The 14641-nt window shown below is 43.0% G+C and overlaps 1 protein-coding gene across 4 annotated transcripts in view; it reads right to left on the bottom strand.

Annotated features, from left to right (window-relative positions):
* Nucleotides 1-10862, bottom strand: part of FNTA (farnesyltransferase, CAAX box, subunit alpha) — a 30413-nt gene extending 19551 nt beyond the window's left edge. For 2 of the 4 annotated variants that reach the window (XR_013397265.1, XM_077943577.1), the window contains exons 1-4: nucleotides 10639-10862; nucleotides 7738-7823; nucleotides 2597-2711; nucleotides 1417-1497 (exon numbers count right to left, since the gene is read on the bottom strand). Coding sequence is in view for 2 of the 4 variants with exons in the window: in XM_077943577.1 (XP_077799703.1) it covers nucleotides 1417-1497; nucleotides 2597-2711; nucleotides 7738-7823; nucleotides 10639-10838 (482 nt within the window). In the remaining 2 variants the exon portion in view is untranslated. The remainder of the gene's footprint in view (nucleotides 1-1416; nucleotides 1498-2596; nucleotides 2712-7737; nucleotides 7824-10638) is intronic. The other 2 variants (XR_013397266.1, XM_015145263.3) reach the window with 1 other exon arrangement.
* Nucleotides 10863-14641: the final 3779 nt, after the last annotated feature.

Here is a 14641-nt window from a genome sequence, read left to right as displayed (position 1 = left end):
TCCCCCACTCAGTAACTTCACAGTGAAGCCCTCCAACTGAGGGCCACATACAAGGCTTCCAATCAGGATTTTTCCTGTCTCTCTCATACGCAAAAAGAGAAAATCAAAAATTACCAACCATTGAGAAAAATATTTATGTGAAAGAGAACAAAAGAGATGAAAAGATCTCACGTCCATGAAATTAAAAAAACAAAACACACACACACAATGCATTTTAAAAAAAATTCAGAGAACAAAAAAACAGCTCCCCCAAATTAAAACTGTATGCAGAATCTTTAAAAATCCATACAAGTTAGAAAATAAAATTGATGAAATATCTCAAAAGTAAATAAAAACATAAACATGAAAATAAGAAAAATCCAGGAGAAGGCCGGGCGTGGTGGCTCACGCCTGTAATTCCAGCACTTTGGGAGGCTGAGGTGGGCAGATCATGAGGTCGGGAGATCGAGACCATCCTGGCTAACACAGTGAAACTCCGTCTCTACTAAAAATACAAAAACAAAATTAGCTGGGCGTGGTGGCAGGTGCCTGTAGTTCCAGCTACTGGGAAGGCTGAGGCAGGAAAATGGCATGAACCCAGGAAGCAGAGCTTGCAGTGAGCCAAGATTGCGCCACTGCACTCCAGCCTGGGCGACAGATTGAAACTCCATCTCAAAAAAAAAAAAAAAAAAAAAAAAATCCAGGAGATACAACATAGAACTAAAAGGCATTTCAGAAAAAGAAAACAGAGGAAAGAGAAGAAATTATCAGAAGAACACAGAAGAATCCTCAGAACATAAAGAGAAAAAGAAAAGTTTTAAACAAAGGAATGGAAATCTTCTCAAGCTGAAAAGAAGCTAAGAGAAACAGAAAAAGAGTTTTAAAATGCTGAGTGAAAGAAATGTCCAATCTAGAATTTTATTACTAAAGTTGAAGGGAGACTAATGATTTTTAATTGTATAAATCTCAAAAATTATTTTCCATCCTTCTATTCAATGATATGCTCTATAAAATGAGAAAGTGAATCAAGAAAGAGAAAGGTATGAGATCTAGGACACAGGGGATCTAACACACAAATGAGCTGAAGACCAGCTATGTAGCATCCAACTGGTGAAGAGAAAAATGGAACTGAAGGATGACCTGTGTTCAACAGAAAAATGACACTTCACATATATCAGAGCATCTGGAAGACAAATTACTTACCGGTACAAAGAAAACAAAAATGACAGAGGGAATGTAATTACACTATTAAATGTGGGTCAGCAGCCGGGCACAGTGGCTCATGCCTGTAATCCCAACACTTTGGGAGGATGAGGCAGGTGGGATCACCTGAGGTCGGAAGGTCAAGACCAGCCTGAGTAACATGGTGAAACCCCATCTCTACTAAAAATACAAAATCAGACGGGTGTGGGGGCGCATGGCTGTAATCCCAGATACCTGGGAGGCTGAGGCAGGAGAACTGATTGAACCTGAAGGCGGAGGTTGCGGTGAGCCGAGATCACACCACTGCACTCCAACCTGGACAAAAAGAGTGAAACTCCGTCTCAAAAAAAAAAAAAATACTGTGTCAGCATGGACATAAACTGAGTGCTCATTTGTGATGTAGGGAGGGTAGTGGAGAATGAACCATCTTTCACAGAACCATCTTTCACAGAAAGAATAATGTTTTAAAGGAAAAACATAAGCCGGGCACAGAAGTTCACGTCTGTAATCCCAGCACTTTGGAAGGCTCAGGTGGGTGGATCACAAAGTCAGGACATGGAGGCCAGCCTGACCAACATGGTGAAACCCCGTTTCTACTAAAAATACAAATATTAGCCGGGCATGGTGGTGTGTGCCTGTAATCCCAGCTACTGGGGAGGCTGAGGCAGGAGAATCGGTTGAACCCTTGAGGCGCAAGTTGCAGTGAGCCAAGATCACGCCACTGCACTGCAGCCTGGGTGACAAATCAAGACTCCATCTCAAAAATAAAAATAAAAAATAAGATAAAATAAAATAAAATGAAATGAAAAAAATAAAAACAATTAAGCAAATTATCTAGAATATGGAGGTTAATTCAAGAAAAAAATCCCTAAGAGTTACCATCTCTGCAGAGTGGGACTGGCAGTGGGAGGGAATGGACTGGAGATCGCTACTTTTCACGCAGCTTAACTTTTAAACCCACACGCGAATTGCTATTTTGATACAAATTAAAGGCCAGGCGCAGTGGCTCACACCTGTAATCCAAACACTTTAGGAGGCTGCGGGGAGTGGATTACCTGAGGTCAGGATTTCAAGACCAGCTTGGCCAACATGGTGAAACCGTGTCTCTACTAAAAATACAAAAAAAATTAGCCAGGCGTGGTGGTGGGCGCCTGTAATCCCAGTTACTCAGAAGGCTGAGGCAGGAAACTCACTTGAACCCAGGAGGCAGAGGATGCAGTGGGCCAAGATTGCACCAATTGTACTCCAGCCTGGGCAACAAAAGTGAAACTCCCTCCCCCCTTCAAAAAAAAATAAAGTACAGTTTAAAAAAATTAAAGTACAGTTTAAAAAAAGAAAAGTGCAGTTTAAAAAAAGAAAAGCCACTTGAAGTAAAATATTTAAGCAGGGAATACTGATGATGTGTATTACTTACCACACTGTATAATTGGCCGCATTTAACTCAATAGCATCCCGGGTTAGCTTAAAAGCTCGTTCGCTTCTTTCATCACGCTGCAGGACAGCTCGGAAGTAATCATAAACATCTCTAACTAGAGATAGAGCACACAACTACATTAGGATCATCTTACTTAAAATTATCACTATAATGTATAATGTCACTATACCTATAAAGATATTTTATTTGCCTGTGTATCATTTATACCAACAAGCAAAATAGAGTCAAGTGGCTGTGGCCCCACCCTGATAATGCCCTAGTGTCACAGCCACAAAAAGCATGGGCTATTTATGTATAACCGTATGCTTACTGCTTACGTGTGCGCATGAGTTAATGCCAGATTCCAAATCTCCCATAGACCTTATGTATAAAAGGAAAATTAGGGGTGCATATATTCAAATATATTCATATACCTGTTTTTCTGACATTTTATTTTGATCTGAAAAATATGCCCACCCAAAGGCAGAAAACTCAAACAGTACAAAAAGGTTCACGCTAGATTTCCATTCCACTAAATTCCCAATCCTCCTCCCTAGAAGCAACCATTATTAACTCATTCTAGTGTATCCTTCCAAATATATTCTATGCATCTACAAGTATATAGCCTAATTCCATCCTTCATTTTTTATGCAAACGAGATCCCATCACATTCTGGGCTTTGCATTTTTCACTCATACATTATTAAAGATAATGTAAACTAGTATAAAAACTTCTACAACAAATAATTAAAATTTACATCCTCTTTGACCCAGTAATTCCAGCTCTAGAAAGTTCTCTCACAAATATACTCCCATATGTGTGCAAGTATCCAAGGATATTTATTGGGAGCACTGGGTTACATAAAAAACAAAAGACTGAGAGGCAGGCAGATCACTTGAACCCAGCAGTTTGAAATCAGCCTGGGCAACATAGTGAAACCCTGCCTCTACAAAAAAGTATAGAAATTAATCAGGTGTGGTGATCCAGGCCTGCAGTCACAGCTACTCGGGAGGCGGAGGTAGGAGGATCGCTTGAGCCTGGGAGGTCAAGGCTGCAGTGAGCCATGATCGCAAGCAACCAGCCTGGGTGACAGTGCAACACTGTCTCAAAAAAAAAAAAATAAGGAACTGCCAGGTATGGTGGTCTGCACCTGTAATCTCAGCTACTCGAGAGGCTGAGGCAGGAGGATTGCTTGAGCCCAAGAGTTTGAGACCAGGCTGAGTAACATAGTGAGAGCCTGTCTCTGAAAAGAAAAAAACAGGAAGGGGTCACTTATAGCCAAGTAGAATATTAGATGTGGGTAATGTGAGGACCCACTACTTGCAATGGCATCTCAAGTGGGACGGATGTTGCAGCACTGATCCCTTGGCCTGTGGGGTCTGTCTGGGTAATGTCAGAACTGAATTAAATTGTAGGGCAACTAGTTGGTGTCTACAGAAAATTGCTTCGTGTGAAAATTCCAAACATTTGGTGTCAAAGTATTTTGACTACAGAGAAACAGTTTTTCCTTTTAGCCTATAATACTGAAAGTGAAAATATCGGATAAGAATATGAACAATTACTCCTCTTCACAAAATTCTGAGTTATGCAAAGGTTACCTGGTTCTAATCACTATATTTAAAAAGTTGAATTTGAGCAGTGGCTCAGGCCTGTAATCTCAGCACCCTGGGAGGCCAAGGTGGGTGCATCACTTGAGGTCAGAAGCTTGAGACCAGCCTGACCAACATGGTGAAACCCCATCTCTACTAAAAATACAAAAATTAGCCAGGCGTGGTGGCACATGCCTGTAATCCCAGCTACTCAGGAGGCTGAAACATGAGAATCAATTGAAACTGGGAGATAGAGGTTGCAGTGAGGTGAGATCACACCATTGTACTCCAGCCTGGGCAACAAGAGCGAAACTCTGTCTCAAAAAACAAAAAGAACCAAGTTTCCAAATAATTTAAATTTAAAACAAAATGATAACATGTTAACTAGTATATAATGTATATATATATAATACATTATTTTACACGCACACACACACACACACAAAACATACACACATACATATGCACACTGATAAAATAAACTGGGAGGCTATCAGGCTGGGATAGCTCCAAAGCCTCAGGTTCCTAGGTAAACAACCAAAATCCAATTCAATGTAAAAGGTAAAACGAAACAACATTATTCTTTTAATTCAAAAATTATAAACAACAGACCAGGTGGGATGGCTCACGCCTGTAATCCCAGCATTCTGGGAGGCCGAGGTGGGCGGATCACCTGAGGTCGGGAGTTCAAGACCAGCCTAACCAACATGGATAAACCCCGTTTCTGCTAAAAATGCAAAACTAGCCAGGCATGGTGTAGCTACTCAGGAGGCTGAGGCAGGAGAATCACTTGAACATGGGAGGCGGAGGTTGCAGTGAGCCAAGATTGCGCCATTGCACTCTAGCCTGGGCAACGAGAGTGAAACTCTATCTCAACAACAACAACAAAAATATAAACAACATATTGTCATGCTTAAAGTTTCTAAAACTTTGACTTTTTTATTGTTTCTGAGATCTGTTCATGTTATAATAGATCTAAATCCTCTTAATGGTTATATAGTATTCAACTGTATGACAATGATACATTTTATCCATTTCTCCAAAAGATGGGCATAGCTTCCAATATCTTGCTTTTTAAAAAAAACGCTGCAAATTATAGTAGCTAACATATATAGTGCTTACTATGAACCAGAAAGTATTCTATTATTTTATGTGAATAATTTACTACATCTACAGTTACTATCAAGATCCTCATTTTACACAGGTGGAAACAAAGGCACATAGGCGTTAAATAACTTGTCCAAGATTACACAGTCAGTAAAATGTGAAGTTAGAATGTGAACCAGATGGTCTGTCTCCAAAGTCTGGGCTTTGCATTTTTCACTCATACATTATTAAAGATAGTGTAAACTAGTATAAAAACTTCTACAACAAATCATTAAAATTTACATCCTCTTTGACCCAGTAATTCCAGCTCTAGAAAGTTCTCTCACAAATATACTCCCATATGTTTAACCTCCTGTGCATATCTTCTCATGCCATGTGCCAGAATGAACCCAGAATATTAAATTAGAAGCAACACTGCTAGGTTGTAAGGTAAGTGCAGTTTCCAGTTTTAACAGATATACCAAACTGCTTTCCAAAACGGCTAAACATATGAAAACTCCCATATGAAATACATGGAGCTCTTCATATATCTTCATACCTAATATCATAAGACAGTTTTCATTTCTGCCACTTAAATCATGGATAGAAAATGGAATTCTCATTTTAACGTGTCATTCCTAATGATAAGGGATTCTTCCTCCTATTTTATTGGCCAATGGCATTTTCTTTTCTGTGAATTGCCAGTTCATACCCTTTGTCCATTTTTTCATTAAACTGTCTCCTTATCCTGTTGTAGAAACGTCTTAGTTTTAATATGGATACTGTTTAAATGACGTATCTTCTTCCACACTGCTGCTTGCTTTTTAACTTGTTTGTGGTTTCTTTTGCTGTGTAAGTTTTAAATTGATATATCTGTCTATAAATGGTTGACAGGTTAAAACTTATCTTTTCCTTCAGGGTTTCTAACCATGGTGTATGTAAGAATTCACTATGTTATATATATATACATAGATATATATTTTTTTGAGAGAGAGTTTTGCTCATTGCCCAGACTAGGGTGCAATGGCACCATCTTGGCTCATTGCAACCTCCACCTCTCGGGTTCAAGCGATTCTCCTGCCTCAGCCTCCCAAGTAGCTGGGGTACGGGTAGCCGCCACCACGCCCAGCTAATTTTTGTATTTTTAGTAGAGACAGCGTTTCACCATGTTGGCCAGGCTAGTCTCGAACTCCTGACCTTAGGTGATCTGCCTGCCTCGGCCTCCCAAAGTGCTGGGATTACAGGCGTGAGCCAACAAGCCTGGCCCAAAATGTTAATTTTATGCCTTGCAAAAAAGGTTATTAATTTATCCTCAATGGAAACATATGATTATATTAGTTTTCCCCAACATCTCTGTTATAAGTACTTATGAATCTGAAAAAGTTATGGTTTATATTTCTCCAATCACTAGTATGGTTAATATCTCTTCATAGATATTTCTATTTCGTGAACTGTCTCTTCACATGTAATATCTCTCAACGTATGAGAGTTTTGCATTTTCGTGCAGTTATATATTCTGACCTTTTCCTTAATCAATTCTGAGGTTTACAAAATGCCTAATAATACCTTCTTCGTCGTAAGAATGATAGGGATACAATTCTGCTTTTATCTAAGTGCACAGCCAACTGTTCCAACCATTATTTGATTAATCCACCCTTTTCATAAAGGTATAAAATGTCCTTTTTATCACATATTAAGCTTTCATAGAGTGAGGATCTATTTCTAGAGTCCTTACTTATCTATTTCTGTGCTACTTCCACTGAAGTTTAGTAATATATCTGCATACTTAATAAGGCAAACCTCTGCATCATTATTCTTTTTTAAACATTGTCATTTTATTATCAGAAAAAAACGCTTTTGTAAAAGAATGATCTTAGTAAAGACTTAACTGAAAGAAATATGTATACATAAAATTACAAAACTATCATTCCATTTTATTCATTTTCCCTTTCCTAGAAGAACAATTAACATTTCCATGACCTTCAATTTACATTTCCACATTATAAAAGAATATTTTGTCAAAGAAAAAATCTACTCATTTTAATATCAATAAATGTATTCCAACTGAGCCAAACACTTCACTGCCAAAATATATTTTTAAATGCTGATGTTTCAGCAACCAAAGTTTATTCTAAAAACAGTAACTCATTTACATTGTGTGCTACATGCACAATCTCCCAGGCGGTGGAGTCTCCAGCAAAAAAAAGAAAACTACAATCACATAGTAGCTATTACCTATTATACTGTAACGTTTATTATTTAGAATATGTCTAGTCTTTGGGCAAAATAAAACTTTTAATCATAAAGATAAATCATACATAAAAAAACACACAAAATTAACTCATCTTAAGTCATTCAGATTTTTATTAGACAGAAATTTGTCATCTACCTTGCTACATAGTTGTGAATTCCAATTCTGCTACTAAGTGTAACTTACAGACCTTTTCCTAATATAAACAAACTTACATTTGTCACTATAAATGATCTGGACCACGGGACTGGGGCCATCATTCTGCGGCACTGGATCTATATCAGCCCATTCTGCTCTGTCCCTGAAAACAGACATTTCCCAACCAGTGGTTACATTCAAATACAGAAGAAAAAGAACTCTAGTGTTTTTAAAACTTACATTGACATTAGTAACTTACAGGGCTCATAATGCAATCATGGTTGGATTCTTCATGACAAAGTTTTGCCAACATGCTTTACATATTAAACTATTAAAGTAAAATTAAAACAAAAAACCCTCAGATGGGCCGGGCGCGGTGGCTCAAGCCTGTAATCCCAGCACTTTGGGAGGCCGAGACGGGCGGATCACGAGGTCAGGAGATCGAGACCATCCTGGCTAACACGGTGAAACCCCGTCTCTACTAAAAAAATACAAAAAACTAGCCGGGCGAGGTGGTGGGCGCTTGTAGTCCCAGCTACTCGGGAGGCTGAGGCAGGAGAATGGCGTGAACCCGGGAGGCGGAGCTTGCAGTGAGCTGAGATCCATCCAGCCACTGCACTCCAGCCTGGGCGACAGAGCGAGACTCCGTCTCAAAAAAAAAAAAAAAAAAAAAAAAAAAAAAAACCCTCAGATGAACAGTTAATCAACAGTTTTCAAATTTAAAGTTTTATAAGTTTTTGCAGCGAGTATACAGTTTTCTGATTTTTTCTTTTTTTTTTGAGGAGTCTGGCTCTGTCACCCAGGCTGGAGTGCAGTGGTGTGATCTCGGCTCGCTGCAACCTCCACCTCCAGGGTTCAACAGATTCTTCTGTCTCAGCCTCCCGAGTAGCCGGGACTACAGGCGTGCGCCACCACCCCCAGCTAATTTTTGTATTTTTAGTAGAGATGGGGTTTCACCATGTTGGCCAGGATGGTCTCAATAACTTAACCTGGTGATCCGCCCGCCTCGGCCTCCCAAAGTGCTAGGATTACAGGTATGAACCACCATGCCCGGCCTCACAGTATTTTTAACTTAGAAATCAATCTAACTCATTGGTCTAATAAGATTCTTTGAGTCAGCATTTTTAAAACGTTTGAATAACAAAATACTAGGAATTGACATTTTAAGATAAAAATAAGCACTATTAATTTACTCAAGAGGTGGCGCAGGTGATCACTAATAAGAAAGCAGGCTCTGGAATCTGACAACTGCCTAAGTTGTAACACCGGGTCTAGCACTTACTAGCTGTGTGACCTTCAGAAAGTTACTTATTTGGGCCTCAGTTTCATCATTTATAAAATCAGGGCAATATTATTACCTACCAACCTTAGAAGGGTCTTTGGAGGATTAAATGAGGTAACAGACGTTAAGGGCTTAAAACATCCACAGCACCCAGGAGGCATTCAATGACTACTTAATAAGCAATGCTAAAATAACTGTATAGTGACAACAGTGAGTGCTTACAGAAATTTCTGTGAACTACCCAGTGTGACCAAATTTCTCTTAAACACTTTCACTTATATTCTTTCCATTTTTTTTTCTTTTTTGAGACAGAGCTCTTGACCAGGCTGGGGTGCAATGGCGCAATCTCGGCTCACTGAAACCTCTGCCTCCTGGGTTCAAGTGATTCTCCTGCCTCAGCCTCCCAAGTAGCTGGAATTACAGGTGCCCGCCACCACGCCCGGCTAATTTTTGTACTTTTAGTAGAGACAGGGTTTCACCATGTTGGCCAGGCTAGTCTGGAACTCCTCACCTTAGGTGATCCGCCCACCTCAGCCTCCCAAAGTGCTGGGATTACAGGCGTGGAGACGCCTTTCACTTTTTATTTCTCTATAATGATCAGCTATTGACAGGAGATATTCTGTGGCATCCAATGCTAGAAACTGCGTCCATTATACAAAGAGAACTACAAGAGAAATCATGACCAAAGACGTGACACCTAGAGTCTGGGGGAATGGCCTGGGAAAAGTAATGCTGTCATTTAGTCACTAGGGAATCACACACAGTCATGTGAGAACCTGAGTATTTCACAATCCAGAGAGCCGACTTGAGGGTTATGGGGCTACCAATTTAAATCAATAAAACATTATCTTCAGTTAAAAAAAAAAAAAATCTGGGTAGTGGCTTTTACGACTCATTCATAAAATCAAGGTAAACAAACCATCGAATGGGTTTACCTAGAACTACAGAAGTAAGACCTAAGGCGATTATCTCTGCAGGTTCACAGGGAATTAGGGAATCAGCATTACCATCTGAAAGCAAAGAACTGATGGAACTGGGCGTCAGCAAAGACGGGGTGTTAGAGGCAAGAAAGTTACCGCAGTCCCCAGTACACATCACTTGTATTACCTACGAGGCGATGCAGGGAGGCTTAAGAGAGGTTCAGCAGCAAATCTCTTTTCAGCCTTTAGCCTGGCTGATACGAGGCGCTAAAATATGGATTGGATGAAAATGTCTCAGTGCTCCAAGCAGAGCCAGCCAAGGGAACGAGCCTCACATCTCGTTTTTAGGGTGAGCAAATCTGGCCCTGGTTTCCTGCCCGGCTACCAGAACTGCACCCTAGCCCTTGGGTATTCACTGGTTGTTAGCGGCACAGCGTTCTGGGGCCGTGAAAGAGAGCGGGAAATTTCTTGTATTTACGAATCGCGACATCTGAACAGCTGAACGAGTGCGGTCCAGGGTGCAGCAGTTTCCGCGTGGCTTAAAGCAGGAGGGAAGCCGAGACCTCGCTGCTCCGCGTCCCCGCGGTCTCGCGCCGGCGCCGCCCTGGCAAGCGGCGACCTCCCGGCAGCAGCCCGGGCCCAGCGCCCGGCACCAGCCCACGCGGCGCGCGGGAACTTCGCCTGGGCGCGCTGGGGCCGGAAGCGCGCGCCGCGGGTCTTGGGGCTGCCGGGCCTCCAGGGAGCGCCCCGCGCCGCGGCCGCCGCGGGGGCGTTACCTGTACAGGACGTAGGAGGGCGAGTCCAGGCTCAGAAACCCGTCGTCCATGGGGGACGCCACGGCTTCCCCGGCCTCGGCCGCCATCTCTTCCTCGTGCTGCTGCTGAGGCGGCGGTGGGTGCGGCTGGGGCGGGGGCTGCTCCGGCTGCCCGGGCTCGCCGCCTTGCGCAGCCTCTCCGACCCCCTCGGTGGCCGCCATCTCGCCTGGGTCCGCAGCGGAGGTGGTGGCGGAGGCCCCGCCCCTCGGAGGCCCCGCCCCTCCCTTCCCCCTCTCGAGGCCACTTCCTGTTTTCTTGGTTTCCTACCATAGAGGTGCGGGCCAGAGAGTCCTGGCGGGCGGCCGGGATCTGGGTAGGAGGGTACGGGTACTGGCTGAGTCGGCCGCGAGGGTGCGCGGCTCTCCCGAGGGCCCCCCAGGCTCCCACGCGTCTTCCCATCTGTCGCCGTTCCCGAGCTTTGCAGATGTCACTCGGACCGTGTTAGTGCTGTTAGTGGCCCCAGCAGGGAGTGCGATTCCTTCTTTGGACGGAAGCCGCAACTGAGGGTGGCTGGCGGACACTGAGCACTCAGCCCTTTGCATCCATCTCAGCATTTTCAAAACGAAATATAAAGCCCTGGCGCAGTGATTCAAGCCTGAACCCAGCCGCTCGGAAGCCGCGGCGGGAGGATCGTGTGAGCCAGAGAGGTCGACACCAGCCTGGGCAATCTAATGCGACCCCATCTCTATCAAAAATGCAAAAATTAACTGGGCGTCATGTGGGTGCCTGTGGTTCCAGCTACTCGGAAGGCTGAAGTGGGAGGATCACTTGAGCTGGGAGTTCAAGGCTGCAGTGAGCAGAGATCACCACTGCACTCCAGCCTGAGGGACAGAGACCCTGTCTCAAAACACACACCATTAGAAAAAGAAAGTAATTTTTGGTGAAGTTTTTGTTTGTATTTATATATGTTCGGATATAATGGTGTAAACCAAAAAATAAAATTCTGAACCCAAAACCAAACCATCTGAATAGACCCTTCTCTGCCAAGGGCATTCCAAAGTTAACCTGAAAAACTTGTTCAGGCCATGATGGAAGGGGGTGGGGGTGGGCCGTTAACATCAAGACCAACCTTAAGTCTGATAAGAAACATTTACACTCTATTCTCTCTGAAGCCTGTTACTTGGAGGCTTCATCTACATAATAAAACTTTGGTCTCCACAACCCCTTATCACAACCTGGACATTCTATTGATAACAACTTAACCAACTGCTAATCAGAACATATTTAAATCTACCTAGGACCTGGAAGCACCCCTCTCCCTGCACTTTGAGTTGTCTTGTCCTTCCAGACGAACCAATGTGTATCTTACATGTATTTGATTGATGTCTCCTGCCTCCCGAAAATACATAAAACCCCACTGTGCCCCAACCACCCTGGGCACGTGTTCTCAGGATCTCTTAAGGGCTGTGTCACAGGCCATTAATCACTCATATTTGGCTCGGAATAAATCTCTTCAAGTATTTTCCAGAGTTTGACTCTTTGCATTAACAATGGGTCATATGAATGTATGTTGTTGGGGCTCAGAAAAGAATATCCCAAATGAAGGTCTAAGCATCAGCTTCAGAAGCACAGTCTGTCTCTGACCTTCTCCTGCCCTTCTCTCTGTGGCCGCTCATCCTCTCCTGAGGCAAGCCACAGCAACTAGAATCCCTCTTCCCCCTCACAGGTCATAGAAACCAGAACCCTTTTCCCCCAAAGCCAGCCATGGCACCTGCAAATACTACTCTAACCTTCCTCCAGCCCTGCCTTTCTATGTGACAGCTGGCTGTTAAGAAACTAAACCCTAGTTCCAGAGGACTCCTTTCCCTCTGGGGGTTGCAGGGAGGAACAGTGAGGCCAAGGAAAACCTGAACAGACAGGCCTTGTTGAGTTTCTCCACTCCATATATTAGCATTAAATCACCTCTTTTTGTTCAAAGTTGAACAAAAAGTGTTGGTGTAGAAATAATTAAATAATGGGACACAGTAGAGAACTCACAAACAGATCCATGCATACGTGGATGCTTGAGACTAGACAAAGGCTTCATTGCAGAAGATTGAGAAAAGGATGGTGTTCTGCATAATGGTGCTGGGTCAATTGGGCACCCACAGAGGAAAAGAAATTACATCCCTACATTATACTACATAGACTTCAATGTGAAAGGCAAAACATAAAAGCTTAAGACTCTGCACAAAACAGAAAACCCAAAATGGCAAATAAATGCATGAAGAGATGATCAATTTCATTAGTAATCAAGAAAATGCATATTAGAAATATCTTTATATACCATACACATCCACTACATCGGCAAAAATGGAAAAGCTTAACAATTCCAAGTGGCTTTGGAAAATAGGTTGGCATTATGTAGGAAAGCTGAAGATACACATTGTTATCACCCAGTGCTTGGGTGATAGTTTGGATGTGTTCTGTTCCTACCAAAACTCATTCAGGGTTGAGAGGCAGGGCCTAGTGGGAGCTGTTTGGGTCATGGGGTCAGATTCCTCATGAATAGATGAATGCCCTCCCTCAAGGATAAGTGGGTTCTTGCTCTTCCAGAATAGATAGTCTTCCTTGGTTTCTCTCTCTTGCTTCCCCTCTTGCCATGTGATCTCCTTGCACAAACTACTCGCCTTCCACTTTGCCCCATGAGTTGAAGCAGCCTGAGGCCCTCACTAGATAAAGCTACCCAGTCTTGAACCTTTCGGCTTCCAGAATCATGAGTCAAATAAACCTCTTTTCTGTATAAATTACCAGCTTCAGGTATTCTATTATGGTAACACAAAACAACTGAGACACCCAGTAATGCTCAGATATATGCATATATACATATATATATATATATATATTTTTTTTTTTTTTTGAGACGGAGTCTCTCACTGTTCCCTGGGCTGGAGTGCAATGGCATGGTCTTGGCTCACTGCAACCTCTGCCTCCCAGGTTCACGTAATTCTCCTGCTTCAGCCCTCAGCCTCCCAAGTAGCTGGGATTCAGGTGCACACCACCTCACCCAGTTAATTTTTTGTATTTTTAGTGGAGATGGGGTTTCACTATGTTGGCCAGACTGGTCTCGAACTCCTGACCTCGTGATCTGGCTGCCTCGGCCTCCCAAAGTGCTGGGATTACAGGCGTGAGCCACCGTGCCTGGCCATATATATATATTTAAATGGTGTACTCACATGCATCAGAACACATGAACAACAGTACTGGCAACACATTGTAACAGCCACAGACCAGGAACCAACAACATGCTCATCAAGAGTACAATGTCGTATAGTCATATAATGGAATACTATGCAAAAATGAAACATATGAACTAAAGCTCATACACTAGTAAGTGTAGTTAAAAGAAAATCATGGCTGGGCACAGTGGCTCATATTTGTAATCACAGCACTTTAGGAGGACAAGGCAGGAGGATCACATGAGGCCAGGAGTTTGAGACCAGCCTGGGCAACATAGCTAGATCCCAACTCTAAAAAAATACAAAAATTAGTTGGACGTGGTGACATGTGCCTGTAATCCCAGGTACTCGGGAAGCTGAGGTTGGAGGATCACTTGAGCTCAGGAAGTCAAGGCTACAATGAGCCATGATCACATCACTGCGCTCCAGCCTGGGCAACAGAGTGAGAGCCTGTCTCAAAAAAATATGAAAAAAGAAAGACATGGCCAGGTGCAGTGGCCCACACCTGTAATCCTAGCACTTTGGGAGGCCGAGGCGGGCAGATCACCTGAGGTCAGGAGTTTGAGACCAGCCTGGCCAACATGGTGAAACCCCGTCTCTACTAAAAATGCAAAAATGAGCTGGGCGTGGTGGCGGGCACCTGTAATCCCAGCTTCTTGGGAGGCTGAGGTAGGAGAACTGCTTGAACCCAGGAAATGGAGGAGGTTGCAGTGAGCCGAGATCATGCTACTGCACTCCAACCTGGGCGACAGAGCGAGACTCCGTCTCAAAAAAAAAAAAACGAAAAAGAAAAACATTTGTTTCCT

The sequence above is a fragment of the Macaca mulatta genome, chromosome 8 (genome assembly GCF_049350105.2).
Source record: "Macaca mulatta isolate MMU2019108-1 chromosome 8, T2T-MMU8v2.0, whole genome shotgun sequence".
In the NCBI taxonomy this organism is placed as follows: Eukaryota; Metazoa; Chordata; class Mammalia; order Primates; family Cercopithecidae; genus Macaca; species Macaca mulatta.
This window is presented reverse-complemented; position numbering and strand designations above follow the sequence as displayed.